The sequence below is a fragment of the Mesocricetus auratus genome, unplaced genomic scaffold (assembly GCF_017639785.1).
Source record: "Mesocricetus auratus isolate SY011 unplaced genomic scaffold, BCM_Maur_2.0 Super-Scaffold_100027, whole genome shotgun sequence".
NCBI lineage: Eukaryota > Metazoa > Chordata > Mammalia > Rodentia > Cricetidae > Mesocricetus > Mesocricetus auratus.
The window spans coordinates 25,173,367-25,191,988 of record NW_024429208.1 but is presented as its reverse complement, the minus strand read 5'-3'; the positions used below and the strand labels follow the sequence as shown (position 1 = coordinate 25,191,988).

The window sequence follows — 18,622 nt, the reverse complement described above, 5'->3', positions numbered from 1 at the left end:
GAGGGTATACAACATCTTATAAGATGCTTATGCAGTTAAGTGGTTACTATAGTATAATAAATTAGCCCATCCATTAGCGCACACAGCTACTCATTTTCCCATTGGCAAGGACAGCTGCAGTTTACTCCTGCTACAGAAATCCTTAGCGCGATTCTACAGCTGGACTAACCATCGTGCTGCAGCTACGCCTTAGCTCTTGAACTTGTTCATGCCACAACCTGCTCCTTCATTGTCTTGTGACACATTTTCTCCTCCACACCTTGACAGTCATTGCCTTATTCTTTATGCTTTGACTCCATATTGTGAATACGATCACTTTAACTCTTTTCCTTGTGCGTCTGATTTATTTCACTAAGCATTGTGTTCTTTAGGACCATCTATAGTGCAGCAGATTTGAAGGAGTTGCACCCACAACATGTAGTCTTAGCACTCTGGGGACTGGACCTCAAATACTGAAAGGCCTGGAGTTTGAGGTCAGTCTGGGCAGCATAATGAGATTATGCTAAGTAAGTGAAACAAAACTGTAAACTTGAAAAATAAAGACACTTAGTAGCAGGGGCAGGGGTAGGTCTTGGGTGTATAGGTGGGAGCCATTTTCCCAGCAGAGATGAAGTACTGAGGCTGCCATGCTCTTCGGGCAGGGCTGGTCAGTGGTAACAGTTCTCAGACATGCTGGTAGAGGGCATGCAGCCATGATGCCTACACAGTGACAGCAAAGCATTTCCCTGCTGTGGATAGGGAATTCCTTAATTCAGAAGGGACGGAGTGCCTGATTTTACAGCAGGAACCAAGAATTCATCACTATGTCAGAGTTGCCCCCCCCCCAGTACTAGGCTGCCAGTTGTAAAGATTCTCTGACCCAGGGACAAGACTCTAGGCAAGGGTTTTTATTTATTTTTATTTTAAATAGCTTGTTTTACATGTCAATATCAGTTCCCTCTCCCTCCCCTCCTCCCGCACCCCCCACCACCATCCCCCCCATCCTTCCACCCTATTGCCAATTCCTTCCGCATAGGGGATATCTAGAGTCTATCATTTCATTCAGGGTAGGGTCCAGGCACTTCCCTAAGAGTCCAGGCAGAGAGAGCAATCCTCTTTGTGTTATGGACACACGATGTCTGTTAGTATTCGAGGGATAGACACTGACCCACTGCTCAGGACCCCATAGGTAGCCCAGGCCTCCACATTGACTCTCACATTCAGGGGGTCTGGATCGGTCCCATGCTGGCCTCCCAGCTGTCGGTCTGGGGTCCAAGAGCTCTCCCCTGTTCGGATCAGCTGTCTCTGCTGGTTTTGCCAGCCCATTCTTTGCCAATTTGCCCTTCGCTCCTCTTTCTCTGTCGCTGGGTTCCTTGGGTTCTGTTCAGTATTTAACTGTGGGTGTTTGCCTCTGCTTCCATCCATCCCTGGATGAAGGCTCCATGATGGTTATACACATCAAGTTCACTAGCAGGAATAGGCATTCGAGGTGGTCTCTACACTATTGCTTAGCTTGCCAATTGGTGTCATCCGTTTAGATCACTAGAGGTCACTAGGCAAGGGGTTTTTACCAAGATTTATACTCCTGCCGGTAAGGAAAACACTTTGCCTGTTACCTTTTGGTAATACTTACCATTTAGCAAAGATTGTTCACAAGTTCATGGCGATCCTGGCACTTCTAAGACTTAACAAAAATGCTCAAATAGGCAGGTACATTTTGGGAGAATTTCTGTAGCTCCTCCCTTAAATCAATTGTGGCAAAATGAAAAACAACAACTAACTATGGTTTCATCTGATTTCTGCCTAACTCATTCAAATCCCCTCTCTACTGATTTTTTTTGTCTTTCATGTCCTTCCAAGTGAGAGTAATTAAGGGCTCTAGTTTGAAACTATCTTCCCAAGGGGAAGCCAAAGTTTGGTTAATCACATTTTCTAGATATCTTCTTTTCAGTGATTTTTCCCTTTTTTAAATATGATATTTTTACTAATCATTTGAGAATTACATTCATGCATACAAAGGATTTTTGATCATGTCCATCCTCCATTCCTCCCGATAACTCCTCCATGACTCACCCCAAGCCCTCACACAACTTCATGTTCTCTCTCTCTCTCTCTTCCCCATCTAAGAACCTACCAAGTCCAATTTACATCACCTGTATATTCATGGCTCATGGGTTTTCCATCACCCACTGGAATGTGATCAACTTAGTAGAAGCCACACCCTTAAAGACATCTAACTTTCCCTTCTGCAGAAGACAACGGTTAATAACTCCTCAGTTAGGCTAGGTGTGTGTGGGGGGGTGTCATGAATCCCTGCCCCATCCATGCTGGAATGTTGGCCAGCTTGATCTTATACCCATCTTATGTAGGCAACTGTAGCTGCTGTAAATTCGTGACTACAGCTGTTGTGCCGCATCCAGGAGACATTCTTTCCTCCAGTCTTCCCCAACCCGTGACTCCTACAGGAAATAATTCTATCCCATCTCCCTCCGTCGTCCATGAGACTTGGGAAGAGTGATTGGTATAGGGGTCTCATTTATGGCTGAGCATTCCAAAGACACTTCCTCTCTGAACTTTGACCAGTTGAGAGTTTCTGTACTGACTGCCATCTAACCCACAAAGAAACGTCTCTGATGAGGGCTTGGAGATGGAGTATTTTGAGTATACAGATATGAACATAGAGGACAGTTTAGAACTATGTCCACTTATCAAAATAATAGTAGTTTTCTCACCCCAGTTATGCACTGTTGTCTAGATATATGGTACCAAGAACTCTTTAGGCTCTAGACTTAAATACAAAGCAGACACCTGTCGGTTACCTCCATGACATTCATGCCACTTTTGCACTCTGCGTGTATCTTACCATGCTCGTCATTATTATAGATCATGTAGTTCATAGCTAGGTAAGATTGTTGATGGCTTTTCCCCTCCAGCAAACTGCATAGCACCTTCTGGTACTATGAAAGTGAGCCAGCAAGGAGCAGTCTTCCTACTCAGTACCAACTTACTTCTCCGTGTCTTACGACCAAAGTGTGTGGTGGTGTTTTTAGCAATAGGGTCTTAGAATCCAATTCTTACGGGGAACCAAGAGCAATGATAGTAGCCTGTATTGTTCTGGAGATCTCTGGGATTCCTCTTACTTGAGGGGCATATCCCACACCTGGCATTGAGTTTTGTATTTGCCACCCTGTAAGTTCTGAGAGGAAAATTATCACCTAGGTAGGGTGATACAAATCAAATTCATGTATATACATTTAGTGTTACTCATTTCTCTCCAATTCCTTCTCTGTTCTATCCTCTTCTCTACTTATACCTCCTTGCCTGTTTTTCCTCTTCTTATCACCTGTTTTATACCTATTACTTTACTAGCATCTTTCTCTAACTTACCTGTGGTTTTCCTGGCTCCAAGATGAACACAGAAACCTACAAATGTAATGTTAGGATTCACATATGAGGTAGAACATGAAACATTTACTTTTCTGGGTTTGAGTTGCATCATTCAATGTAATGTTTTCCAGTTTCATCCATTACCTGAAAACTGCATAACTGCCTGTTTTTTACAACTGGATAATATTCCATTGTGTATCTGTACAACAGTTTCATTATCCATTATGTTTGGCTACTGTGAACAAAGCAGCAATTGAACATTTCTAGTTTTTTGAGTAACTGAAAAATTAGTTTCCATAGTAGCTGCACCTGTTTGTAGTCCCACTAGAAATGGATGAGGGTTACCCTTTCCCAACATCCTCACCAGCACTGGTTGTCTTCTCTGCTATTAATCAAAACCATCCCAACTGGGGTGAGATGAGATCTCAAGTAGTCACATTTTCCTTATGGCTAAAGACAGTGAACATTAAAAAAAATTATTCCAGCCTGGCTGTCGTAGCACACAGGAGGCAAAGGCAGGCGAACCTCTGTGAGTTCAAGGCCATCTTGGTCTACAGAGAGAGTTCCAGGAGAAGCTTCAAAGTTTCACAGAGAAACCCTGTCTCAAAACAAAGTATTTCTCAGCCCCTATGTTTTTCCATCTCCTCCCCCTCTCCTTCTCCTCTTCTTCTCCTCGTTCCATTACATAGCCTACTTTTGAAACTGCTTTGTTTTGTGGGTACTTAGTATTTTGAGTTCTTCGCATATTGTAGATAGTAATTATCTTTCAGATGTATAGAGAGCAAAGATGCCCCCACCATTCTGTTGACTGTTTCTTCAACTGATTAAATTTCCTTTGCACGATAGAAGCGGTTTATCTTCATGAAGTCCCTCTTGTCATGTGTTGGTCTTCATGCTTACACTGCCCAAATCCTATTCATAAAGCCCGTTATGTGCTTGTAAGTTGAAGTACGTTCCTTAATTTCTCCTCTGTCTGACTCAGGGAGTGAGATCTTATGTTGAGGTCCTTGATCCATTAGGAGCTGACTTTTGTACAGAGTGAGAGGCAGGATCTAGTTTCATCCTTCTGCATGTAGCTGTCCATTTGGAACAGTGTCATTTGTTTTCCTTTCTCCAAGATGTGTTTTTTTGGCCTTTTGCCCAAAACATGTTTGTAGGGGTGTGTGTTGCATGCCAGTCCTCTGTTCTCTTTCCATTGATGAAAGTGCTGTTTTTGTTACCATAGCTCTGTACTATAACTTAAAATCAGGTGGTGAAAACTTGAACAGTGTTTTTTATTCTTCAGGATTGTCTTAGCTCTGCTCTGTCTTTTGTGTTTTTATCTGGTTTTGGGTTCTGGGTAATGCTCAGTTCCTAAAAAGAGATTCAGAAGTGTTCCTTCCATTCCTATTTTATGGGATAACTTGAGTACTGCTAAGATTGGTTCCTCTTTTATGATCTGCTAGAATTCTATACTGAACTCTCTGGCCTGTGCTTTTTTTAGTTGAGAGTTTTTAAATTACTGCTTCTGTCTCGTTGGTTGTTATAGATGTGATTAGGTCATCTTGCTTTAAATTTGGTAGTTATGTGCATTTAGATATTCATTACTTTAAGATTTTCCAATTTTATGGAGCATACTTTTTAAATATTTCTTAATTTTTTGAGATTATGATATAATTACATCATTCCCTGTTCCTCCCTTCAAAACTTCCCTTGTCCATATTATCATGTCTGTTGGTGTCCTCTTCATTCAGCTTGATTTGAGGCAGTCATGTTGATGAGATTTTATGAATGAGGCTTGTGACATTTCTAGGAGACATAATTTCAAAGCAAACTCCCTGTTCCTTTGGATCTCCTCTTCTACAATGATCCCTGAGCCTTGGGTACAGGAGTTTTGTTGTAGATGCATCCATTGGCCCTGGGGTCTGTAACTGCATTTTCACTGGTTATAGTTTTCTGTAGTGATCTCCATCTGTTCCAAAGTGATCTCCTTGATGAGGGATGAGAACTATACTTATTTGTACATGTAAGGACAAATGTTTAGGATAAAGTCAAGGATTATGCTGGCTTAGTAAAGTGGTAGTTGTAGGTTCCCCTCCAAGGTTTGTGACTTCACTAGCTCTAGGTAGTTGGCTAGGTTTCCAGTACCAGACATGATTTCCCTCTTGTGGGGTGGTTCCTAAGTCCAATTAGAGAGCTCTTGGTTGCTCCCTAGGTATTGGCACCACCATTGCACCCTTAGGCCTTTCACACTATCCTGGTCATTAGTTCATAGGCATCATAGCTGGGTAGGACTGCTGGTTGTTTCTCTCCTTCATGGAGAGAAGCTTTGTGGTAACCTGTGGTACCACGAAAGCTGGTCCTAAAGCAGGAGGAGGTTCTCAAGTCAGACCCAATTCAAGGACTCTAGGTCCTGTTTTTAACATTTTTGTTCATTTAGGATGCTGTTGGCTGTGGGTTTCTCATATACAGCTTTTACTGTGTTAAGATATTTTCCTTCCAGTATCTCTACTCTCGCTATGACTCATGAAGGCATGTTGGATTTGTGTCAAAGGCTTCTTCTGCATCTGTTCAGATGATCATGTGATTTTTCATCTTTAAGTCCATTTATGTAATTTTATTACATTTACTGACTTGTATATGCTAATCATCTCTACATCTCCTACATCTCGGGCATAAAGCCAGCCTTGCCATGGTGGGTATGCTCTTTTATGTATGTCTTTATTTTCTTTATTAGGCATTTTTATGTCTAAGTTCATTAGGGATATTGGCCTACAGTTTTTGTGTTTTTTGTGATGTTGGTATTACAGTGATACTGGCTTCATAGAAGGAGCTATAGAGTACTCCTATTCAAAAATAGAAACAGAAGTTTAAGAAGGATTAGCTATAGGTCTTCAATAGTCTAGTAGAATTCTGCTGTGTGTCCCTGGATTTTTCTTAGTGAGAAGGTTCTTCATTCCTATTTCTGTCATCTCACTTACTATGGTTCTGTTTAGGTTGCTTATCTCTTCCTGGTTAAATTTTGGTGGTTTGGTAAAATCAGAAATTTTAGGTTTTCTAACTTAATGGTGTGTTGGTGTGTAGGTTTTTAAAAATTATTCTCTTATAATATTCTGAATTTAATTGATGTTATAATGTTTCCCTATGTCTAATTCTGTTAATCTATGTCCTCTCTTTCTTTCTTTTGGCTACTTAAGTCAAAATCTATTCTTCTTGTTTATCTTCTCAATGAACAAGTACTCAGATCTGTTGATTCCTTGTATTGTTTTCTTTTTATTTCATTAATTTCAGTTGGGACTGACTTGTGAAACAAGCTTGTTTCTAATTTAAATTAGAAATTTTTGAAAGGAAAAAAATTGAGACATGGAAGTAAACAGAGTTCTCAGAAGTGGAAACACAAATGTCTGAGAAACATCCTTAGAAAACTGGAGAATGCAAATTAAAACTACTTTGCAATTTCTTCTTACTATTGTCATAATGGCTAAGATGGAAAACAAAGCAAAACAAAAACAACCATTGACAAATACTGGCATGGGTGTGAGGAAAAGTAGCATTTATTCACTTTTGAGGGGACATGTAAACTTGGGTAGCCACTGTGGAAATCAGTGTGGTAGTTTCTCAAAAGACTAGAAATAGATCTATGAAATAATCCAGTTATACCATTCTTGTGCAAAGTATTCCATATCTGACTCTAGAAATAGCTGCTTGTTCATATTCATTGCTATTCTCGTCACAATACCCAGGAGATGGAAACACCTGGATGCTCATCATCTGACTAATGGATAATGAAAAGGAGTACATTTACACAACGAAATATTATTCAGTTGTTATGAAAAACTGAAATTATTGTTGCCTAATGCACACATAGCCTGGGACCCTGTACTGCAACCATGGCTCCTGGTTATCTCTTCCTGTCCATTTTGTCTGACATATCTAGCCTTGTGGAATTTGCCAGAAACCATGTGTCTCTTGGTTTGAATCTAATCCCTTCCAGAAGCACAGCAAAGGGACTCATGGCTACTGGCCTGACAGTCAGAGATGTGTCTAAGCTAACAAGAGGTTCCAGATTTTATTTCAACCTTATAAGAGTCATTTCCTGTAGTCAAGCTCAGGGTTGAAATCAATGACATAGAAGTAAACAAACAAACAAAAAATACAAAGAATCAAGGAAATGAAGGGTTGGTTCTTTGACAAAAATCAGATTGATAGACCACTTGACAAATTTAAAAAAACAGAAAATTCAAATTAATAAATTTTGAGATGAAAAGGGAGACATCACAATGTTTACTGAGGAAATTCAAAAAAATCATATATAATTTAAAATCTATATTCTACAGCATACAAGTAATCTTATGGGAAAAATAAGGAACATGGGGGGTTTTAACTAGTGAGTGGGGAGGAAGATAAATATAGAAGAAGGGAAGAGGGTAAAATAACAGTAAGGATTTCTGCAAAAGTCCTAAGCAATCATATAATAAGTTATCTATCAAGAATACCTATAATATATGCAGTAAATGAATATATATGTATAGTTTAAATGAAAATTTCCTATTTGGGCTGACAATGCTCCTCCAAAGAGCCATAGACCATTTAAAAGACAAAACAAACAAAAAATAAGTGGCTTAAAGGAAATACATAAATTTTTGATGTATACAACTCCAACAAAATTAAATCAAGATGAAACAAACAATTGAAACAGGCCCAAAACCCGTAGTAAAATAGAAGCAGTAATTAAGAATCACCCAACCAAAAAAGCCCAGGGCCAGATGGGTTCAGTGAAGAATTCTATCAGACCTTCAAAATACTACCAGCAATAGTTGTCAAATTATTCTGCAAATAGAAACTGAAGGGACAGTTCTTATTCTTTTTATGAAGCCACTACACCCTGATACCAAAAACCACAAAAAGAACCAACAATAAAAGAAAATTACAGAATAATATCCCTTGTGGAGAGAAATGCAAAAAGTCTCAATAAAATACTTGCAAACTGAATTCAAGGAAACATCAAAAAGATTACCAACAATGACCAAGTTGGCTTCATCCCACAGATGCAGGGATGGTTTGAACCAATAAACTTAATCCACTACATAAACAGACTGAAATACAAAAAAAAAAAAAAGATTGCCTCATTAGATGCAAAAAAGGCCTCTGACAAAATCCAATGTCCAGTCATGATTAAAAGTCCTGGAGAGACTAGGGATACATGGGACATACCTCAACACAATAAAGGCAGTTTACAACAAGCCAACAGTCAGCATCATGCTAAATGAAGAGAAACTCAAAGCATTTGCTCTACAATCAGGGACAAGTTAAGGATGCCACTATCTCCATACCTATTCAATATAGTACCTGAAGTCTTTTTTTTTTTTTTTTTTTTTTTTTTTTTGTTTTTCGAGACAGGGTTTCTCTGTATTGTTTTGGAGCCTGTTCTGGAACTCACTCAGTAGACCAGGCTGGTCTCGAACTCACAGCGATCCGCCTGTCTCTGCCTCCCGAGTGCTGGGATTAAAGGTGTGCGCCACCAATGCCCGGCTAGTACCTGAAGTCTTAGCTAGAGCAATAAAACAACTGAAAGAGATCAAGGGGGATACAATAGGAAAGGAAGGAGTCAGAGTATCCTTTTGCAGGTGGGATGGTTTTATATGTAAAAGACCCTGTTGACTCTGCTGATAAACACCATCAGTAAAGTAGCAGGATACAAAATTAACACAAACATTAGTAGCCTTCCTATATACAAATGGCAAACATACTAAGAAAGAAATCAGGGAAACCATACCTTTCACAATAGCCTCAAAAATATTTTGGGATTACTCTAACAAAGCAAGTGAAACACTTGTATAATAAAAACTTAAGACATGGAAGAAAAAACAAAAAACAAAAGATGACACCAGAGGGTGGGAAGATCTCCCATGTTTGTGGCTTGATAGGATTAATATTGTAAAAATGGCCATCCTACCAAAAGTCATTTATAGATTCAGCAAAATCTTCATCAAAATTCCAACACAGTTCTTAACAGAAATTTTAAAAAGATTCTTCGACATCATATGAAACATAAAAAAGTCCTAGGATAACTAAATCAGTCCTGAAGAGAAAACAAAAACAAAACTCCTGGAGATATTACCATCTAGATTTCAGGTTGTCTTTCAGAGCTATAGTAATAAAAACAGCACAATATTTGCGTAAACCACACGTGTTGGTCAGTGGAGTAGAACTGAAGACCTATATGTAATTCTGCACACCTGCTATTTTGACAAAGAACCCATTGATCCAATGTGGAGAATATGCACCATCTTCTACAAGTATTGCTACTCAAACTGGACAGCTGCAGGTAGAGCGGCATAAATAAACCCACATGTATTAACTTGTACAAAAATCAGCCCCAGATGATCAAGGACCTCAATGTAAGGCCATCTACACTGAACCTGATGAAAGACAAATCAGGGAAAGGGTTAAATTCATTGGAAAGGGAAAGGACTTTCTGGACAGACACCAATAGCATAATCATTATGACCAAGAGTTAATAAATAGGACCCTATGAACCTAAAAGCTTCTTACAGGAAAAGACACCATTTAAGCAAAGAAGCTACGTACAGAATAAGAAAACATGTACCAATTATACATCTGATAGATTAGTGTAAAAATATATAAAGAACTGAAACATGTTGGATATCAAGAAAACAAACAACCCAATTAAAACAAAAAAAGACTAGAGAGTTCCCAAAGGTAAAACAAAAATGGCTGAGAAACACTTTAAGAAAAAGTCAATATCCTTAGCCATCAGGAAAATTAAAAGTACTTTGAGATTTTTGTTTTATCCCACTCAAAATGACCAAGGTCAATAAAACAAATAGCAGTACATGTTGGTGAGGTTGAGGGGAAAGGGGACATTTATGTATTGTTAGTATGACTGCAAACTGGTACATCCACTATGGAAGTCAGTGCAGATGTTCCTCGGGAAGCTGAGAATTAATCTATCTCAAGATCTATGTATACCACGCTTTCTATGGAGATACATGCTTATCTATGTTCATTGTTTCCTTATTTGTCCTATTCATAATAGCCAGAACTTGGAAATGGTCCATTAACTGAGTGGGTGATGAAAATGTTATAGTACATTTAAACAATGGCATTTTTTTCAGCTGTTAAGAAAAATGCAATTATGAAATTTGCAAGTAAATAGATGAAACTAGAAACAGTCATCATGAGGAAGGTAACTGGACCCAGACAAACAAACTTCACATGTTATCTCTTATGGATATTAGCTTGTAAGCTTTAGATATATGTTTGGGTTTTGACACAAATACCACAGAAGTTACACAGCTAGTAAAGAACCTCACCTTCCAAGGAAGGAGAAATAGAGTAAGGATTTATGAAGAGATAAAAGGGAAATTAGAATAAGAAGATTAAATTGGGCATGGGTCACAAAGTCTAACCTCCAGCTAAGGTCTTGGCCATTAACAGCTGCTGGGAGATGAAGAATCAGTCTTCCTAAAGTTATGGTCCTCAGTGGTTGACCATGATACAGTAGAAGGCCACACATCTAAAGTATGCGGGCAGCATAAACTTGTATGTGATGTTTTGCTTTGTTATTTCAAGATGGATACAAAGTTAGGAGTTGAATCTGGGAGACCCTATTGAAGATGGGTGGATATGATCAAAATACGTTGTATGAAATTCTCAAAGAACTAATAAAAATGAGAAAATGAGTTAGTGAGATGGCTTAGCAGTTAAGAGTACCTGCTGCTCTTGCAGAGGACCTGAGTTTAGTTCCCAGCATCCAGGTCAGGTGGTTCACAACTGCTTACAGCTTCATCTCCAGTGCAGCTGATGCCCTCTTCTGGCCTCTGAGAGCACTTAAACAAAAACTGCAGGAAATAAAGTACCGCCTCAAATCTGCAGCAGCTTCAGAAAATTCTGGGCATCTGAAGCACTCTAGCGGAGAAGCGAAGCAGCTTAAGATAAGTCATTGTTTACTGCATCATCTAATCACATACAGCCCAGCTAGAAAAGGCAAGTACTCAGTATCCTCTCTGTCTCCCTGGCTTTGTGTAACTGACCGATGAGCATCTCCAGGCCACCAGACCAGGTGTGCCTCAAAATGCCCAGAATTTTCTGGAGATGCTGGCTTCTTTGGCCTGTACTTTACCTTCTCCTCAAAGCTGTACACTGTGCCAAGAAGTGCCATGCCACTGAGAAAGAAAAGAGTCAATAGATCAGCCCTAGAAAGCCCTCCCTGCCTTCTAAGCGTTTGAGTGACCCAGAGAAACTTTTGCAAAGAAACCCATGGCAGGCATGTATAAACTCATGGTGAAAGCCACAGATGAAAGATCTGTCCTTCTAAACACATCATTTTGTAAGTGAGAACTTGGGCCAGGGCTGAGAGGCAGAGAGGAGAGTGCAGGGTAGTTGACATTTAAGTAATGAAATTCCTTCTCCATTTTTTTCTCTTAGCTCAACGACTCAGCCAAGCAACTCATTGAGATGGACAAGCTATGCCCTGCTGCCGCCACTGCAAGCAACTATGATGCCCTCTTGTCCTCTGACCCCAGCACAGTAGCCAGTGTGGCCTCAGGTCCCACCCTCAGTAGCTCAGGGGCAGTCAGTGCCTTTCAGCGACGAGTAGACAGCAAGAAGAATGCCAAGAAGCGTCACTCATTCACTGCGCTCAGTGTGACACACAAGTCCTCACAGGCTGCCAGTCACAGGCACTCCATGGAAATCAGTGCTCCGGTGCTGATCAGCTCCAGTGATCCACGAGCCGCAGCCAGGATTGGGGAGCTTGCCCATCTGTCCTGCCCTGTAACCACCCAGGTAACTCCCAGAGCCCATGCCACTGTCCACGATCCCCAGGGGTCCTATTCTACTGAACTCTCCCAAAGCAAGCCATGCCAGAACTCCTGTGAGTGGCTGGGGCCTTTCCTCGTGGCCAACCACTTGGCATCAAGAGCCTTGTAAAAATGTGCATATTGGCCTCCATGTTGTGAGGTAGCTGCCAGTGGTTCTGGGATACAGCATTGGAGTACCGTTCAGTCATGTTGGAAGTTCCTTACTTGCTGGGATACAGCATTGGAGTACCGTTCAGTCATGTTGGAAGTTCCTTACTTGCTGGTATGGTACTCAGCTTGCTTGTTTGGGGAAGAATCTTGGGTGGGACCTTTTGAGCAACTCGATGAAGTTCCTTCAGCAGAGAAAGGACAAGAGCTGAAAACCAGAATTAGCTACACTGCCATGTCCTTCTGTTTCTAAATGTAACTTTTATTACATTTCCACTAGTATATTTGTAGACTTGAGTAGCCAAAGTAAGATGCTTAAAAGGGCATAGAGTATTAATTGCCTGAAACTCCAGGAAACCTGTCCATCTGGGAAAGTGTCTACTTCATTAACACCAGAAAGGGAGGAGGGGCTCTCTCCTGTGTCATCAGATTTCCGCTGAGATCTGGAGAAGGTAATGTACCTCCTGGAGGTGTGGGCTGCTGTCCTCCCAGCTCAGCATACTCCAGGACAAGGCACTGGAGCAGTTAGAGTGGGGGAGGGCCAGTGCTCGCCCACTCTGTGCCTCCTTACCCCAAGGTCCATCTGCCAGCCCTGCTTTCCTTTCTCTCCGGGGTCACCTCTGTCATGGGCATGCTTCCAAGGTGTGGCACCAGTGTATAGGCTAGTTTGAGGAGGGAGCCAATAAGTAACCGGCTTTATTTTTTCAAAGTTCCAGTTGACTTGGATACATTTATGTGGAGAATCATCTTTTAAAATGGGCTGGAGAGATGGCTCAGCAGTAAGATCACTGACTGCTCTTGCAGAGGACCCAGGTTTAGTTCCCAGCACTCACATGGTGGCTCACAGCCATCTGTAACTCCAGTTCCAGGGGATCCAGTGCCTTCTTCTAACCTCCATGGGCACCATGGTGCACACACACAAATGCAAGCAAAACAATATAACATATTAAATCATATTTAAAAATCTAGTTTTTGAAGCAGAATTTCACTATGTAACTCTGGCTGGCCTGCAATTCACTATGTTGACTAGACTGGCTTTGAACTTGTAGCTCCCCAATGGTGGTTTCTATAGCCAGGACTCCTGGCTGAGCCGTATAAATATCTGAGTGTTACCTGAGGGTCCAGAGAGCTAGTTTTGCATAAACTTTGCACTATAGATGATTTTTATTTACTTATTTACTTGCATACAGGGTTCCATGTATCACACACTGGCTTTGAACTCACTGTATATTAGGAATAACCTTAAACTTCTGAGCTCCCTACCTCCTTATCCCTATCCCTGCTGGGATAATAGGCATCCTCTATTACATCAGTTTCCTTTGGTGCTAGGAAATGAACCTGGAGTTTCATGCATGCTAGGCAAGCACATTAACCAACTAGGACACAACCTTAGTTCTGAGTTTTGTTTGTGTGACTTATAGGGTCTTTTATTTCTTGGGAGACAGCATCTCTCTACTTAACCATAGCTGGCCTAGAATGTATATATAGATTAGGCTGCCATCATACATACTCACAGAGGTCTGCCTGACTCTGACTCCTGAGTTCTTGTATTAAAGGCATGTGTCTCCTCCCCCAGCTACCAATTTTCATATTTTTAAAGAGCTTTAAAATGACAACCCAATGGGGTGGGGTACAGGTGGGGAGTAGAGGGAGAAAAGGAAACCAAAGGGACTATATGGTCCTACATGACCTAAAATATTTACAGCATTGACTTTCTAGGACTGAGGCTATAGTTCAGTGGTAGAACAATTACCTAGCATGGGTGTGACTTGGGTTCAATCTCCAGCACTATAAAAACAAAACTTTATATCTGTTCATTTATAGAAAAGGGCTTTAGGCTGGAATGGCATCACTATTACCACCAATCAAGAAGAAAGAACCATTGTCTTAAGGGGTGGGGGCAGGTGGGGAGAAAATGGTAATCATGTAAGGTTAGCTAAGGTCCAGGCCTTCAGGGCCTGGAATGGGCAGACCGGGATTTCACATCCTGCAGGCCAGTGCCAGGAACAGGAAATGCAGGGAGAATGGCATTTGTGGTCCTCCTCCTGCTGGTGCATTCTAAGAACAGCAGCTTACCTCCTGGGCACCAAATAATCCAGATTCTTTAAGTCCTATGAGAGACAGGGAACTAGGAGAAGGGACAGCTGGGCTGACCATAGGGCTCCCTGTGCTATTATGGCAACAAGAAGCCTTGGTTTGGCAGCTTGCTCCTCCTGAGGGCTTTGTGGGACATGAGGGCAGTCTGAGCTGCGGTGGGACACAGATGACCCCTCCTCTACCCTGACTGCTAGTCCTGCTTCCAAAGACCCTGTCTGTTCCCCTCTTGCCACTAGCATGTTGCAGCTTCCTCATGTTGGATATGCTCAACAACCTTCAGCCTCCCCGTGTATCTTCCGCTGTTGCTAAGATCACAATGCCTGACCTTCCTGCTAACTCTACTTTGTGAGTGTCTCTTCCACTGACCCAGCTTGGGTCTCTAGCCCTCACATAGGTATCTGTGCTCTTGCCTTCTCTTCCTGTTCATACACCCTTGCCTGGCAAGTGTTGTCCTTTCCCAGAGCTGCAGCCAACAGTTAAAACTGTAGACAGGAGTTTAGACCACCGAGGCTTAGTTTTCATTATTTTTTTTTAACTACAGGCTACTTTCTCACTTGCATGATGACTTCATTTGGAAAAGTGCCTCAACTCAATAGATACTAGAGTAACTTCCTTTCTTCATATTACTCTGTGCCTCTATTCCATATAATAATAATAATATAATGCCAAACTGATATCCCATCTTCAAAAATGCAGATTCCTTGCCTGACTACCCCTGGGTGAAGCCTAACCTTTCTGCCTCTGGAGATATCCCCTGCGACATTGGGAGACTCCGCCCCAGGTTGCCTTTCTAACCTCCGCCAATTCAGCCTAGGTCCCATCTATAGATGCACTGCCCACCTTACCCTACACCACTCTAGGAATCCCTTTTTGCTGCCTTTTGTCTTGGTGGTCCACTTACTGCTAACTCACAGGTGCACACTCATGTCCAAACTCCCTTCTCTTGTAACAATCGGAAATGATCACTCCATCTCTTCTGTGTCTGTGGGTCACAGATCAATTCCTGCATTGCCGTCATGCCTTCCAGACTTCCAATACCTGCTGTGGAACCTAATTTGTGTATACGGCTACCCATCTCAGAGACCTACAGGTCCTTGAGGGCAGGGTCTGAGTGTCCTGTGCCTGACTCACACACATTAGCTTTCTTCTTGGGTGGACCCTGTGAACTGTGTCAACAGCACGGTATAGTGAAAGTCCTGTATAAAACAGTGAGATGCATAAAACTCAGCATGTCCTTCTAGAAGAGGACAGCTCCTGTCACTCCCAGCCCACCATGAGCTCCGGATCCATTTTGATGGCTGTTGAGGGGACGCAGCTGTTAAATGTCTAGCCTAGGACTCCCAGAGCACAGGCTTAGGCAGATGCTCAGATGGCCATCCTGCTCATATTTGTATCCTGAAGAATTCTTTCTGCTCTCAAAAGAGGTCAGAGGACTGCTGCTCTGTGTGAATAATGGAGTTGTGTGTCAGCTTTCTGCTGGGGGCACAAGTCTGTCAACCAAAATATTGAGGTAAAAAGCTATTTGGGCTGACTTCATTATTAAAAGTCCAGATGTTTTCTTAGCGATTGCCATTTTGACTGGGGTGAAATGGAATCCTAATTTATCTTTCATTTGCATTTTGCTGATGGCTAGTGATGTTGAACACTTCTTTCATATGTTTATTGGCCATTATATAGTACTTCATCTTTTTGGAACTGCCTGTTCATCTCATTTTCCTATTTATTGAGTGGGTTATTTGATTTCTTGGTGTTTGGTTATTTTTTAGGTCTTTGTATATTCTAACCCAGATATTAATCATCTGTCAGATTTGCAGTTAGAAAAGATTTCCACAAATTCTGGCAAGGAGATGGAGAAAATCCAAGTCTTATATACCTCTGATGGAATTTTAAATTATTCCAGCCACTGTATAAGCCAGCATAGTGGCTCCTATAATAATAATAATAACTGAAACAAAACTGTCAGCTGATCCATCTATCCCACTTCTGAGTATTTGCCAGAATGTATCAGAGAGATACTTGGACGCCTATGTTCATTGCTGCACTATTCACAGTAGCCAGATGAACTGCCTTACATGTCCATCAACAGATATACGAAGACAGTGTGGTGTATGTACACATACATAAAGGATTTTTTTCACATGAATCAAATTACACTGTTTCCAAGGGAATGCATGCAGCTGGAGAGAGTGGTATTAGCAAATTAAGTCAGATTCAGGTAATATGGCATATTTTATATCATTAGTAGATCCTAGATTATATATGTATATACATATATATTATGTTGTATATATGTTGCATGAAAGTACAAGTAGGCCTGTAGGGAATGAAAGGGACTAATAATGAGGAGAATGGAAACAAAAGAGAGGATAGGCAGCTACAGGGAGAAATGTGGTTGAAGCATACAATATACTTGCATGAAGATGTCTTTATGAGATCCAGTACTGTGCATAATAAATATATACCAACTTAAAAATTCATATGTTTGCTTCCACAATTATTTGGATAGAGTTAAGCATTTCCAAGTCCTGTTTCATCACTTAGTGAAGGGTCATGATTTGAGTAATTCATTATTAGGTGACTTTGTCATTGTGTGAGCACAACAGAGAACACTCACAGACTTAGATGGACAGGACAGTCACTTGATTGTGCCCTTCACAATCAAGAGAAACACAGATGGGCCTGGTAGCCCACACCTATAATTCCAGCACTAGGGAAGCTGAAGAGAAGACTCAGGCAGGTAGCCAGGGTTAATAGCGACTTCAGGGCTATCCTTGCCTACACAGTGAGACCCAAAACACCCTTTTAAAATGGCTACCTAGAGAGGTAACTAAGTAGCAAAACATTTGCCTTGCAATCTTTAGGACCAACTCATTTAAAAAGACAAAACAAAAAATCCCAGCACAGCAGTTTGTGATTCTAATCCTAGCCCAGTGTAGGAGGAGACAGGTGACTCTCTGGTGGTCTCTGGACAGCTAGCCCAGCCTACTTGGTCAAGTTCCAAGACAGTGAGAGTCCCCCCATCTGAAACAACATGTGGAAGACGCCTGAGCATCAATGCTCAAGATTGTCTTCTGACCTTCATATACACTTGCATTCACGCGTGTACCTGCACACACACATACAAGACTACTATGTATACACATACACGTATACACACAAACTAAAGTACTTGTTAAACTCACAAACCCATCACAGTCGTTTGTTCTCACTGACAAGTACTATGCGCTGCATGTGACTTATGTGCCATGCTTTCTCAACACTGGTACACAGTAGGCACGTTTGCACCAACATCGCTGCAAACAAGAAAGGAATGTATCTTACCATCATGTTATGACCATTATGGTATCACTAGGCAATAGGAATTTTTCAACTCCATTGTATCATGAGGCCATAATTATATATATATATATATATACATATATATGTGTGTGTGTGTATATATATATATACATATATAATTCCTCATTGAAGGAAATACTATACTTATTAGGGAAGTCACCAAACTACCTGAGGAACTCAAGTAGACAGTTTGTTGGCGAGCACCTCACCTTGCATCATCACTCTGTGTAAGCAAGCAGCCCCTGACTCTTAGAAACATTAAGAAACAGGAGCCTGTTTCCCACTCAAACCTGTGAGTCCTGGACTCGACTCTCAGTTCCCTCCCAGGGCTAAATGACACATAGCCTGCTTTGGTAAATCATAGGTTTATTAGAACACGATCACACCCATTCGTTTATATTATGTCTTCACCGAGGTGCTCGTAGGATCACAATGTCTGGAGTATTACTACATCCTTTACAGAAAACCTTTGCTGGATGCTTTCTGGAGTAAAAATGAGGCAGCAGTACGGTAGTCAAAACTTCTCTTCAGGGATATATGTCATATCTGCCCCTCTTTCACTGAACAAACTGAGTCCTACAGCCCCAACCTATCTGAGGATAGGGATTTGGAGTTCCCATGCCACCCTTCTCCCAAGTCCCACATAGATGTGTAAGCCCTTACAGTGAACACAGAGGTTAGGAACTGGAGGTAGGTCTGTCTGCAGCAGGTGGTATGAAAAACTGTCACTTGTAAACCAACCGTAAGGCCATTTTTCCTCTAATGACCCTTCAGTGCTGCCTGTGTGGTTCTACTGATCCTCTGTGACTAAGTGACAGCATTGTGGAGGCCCCTGGCAGGTCCTAGAG

At 41.3% G+C, this 18,622-nt stretch overlaps 1 protein-coding gene across 2 annotated transcripts in view; it reads left to right on the top strand.

The window, feature by feature from the left end:
- Nucleotides 1–18,622, top strand: part of Sh3rf3 (SH3 domain containing ring finger 3) — a 265,267-nt gene that overhangs the window by 178,816 nt on the left and 67,829 nt on the right. For both annotated transcript variants that reach the window (XM_021227644.2, XM_005070858.4), the window contains one exon: nucleotides 11,797–12,156. In XM_021227644.2, coding sequence (XP_021083303.1) covers nucleotides 11,797–12,156 — 360 coding nt within the window. The remainder of the gene's footprint in view (nucleotides 1–11,796; nucleotides 12,157–18,622) is intronic.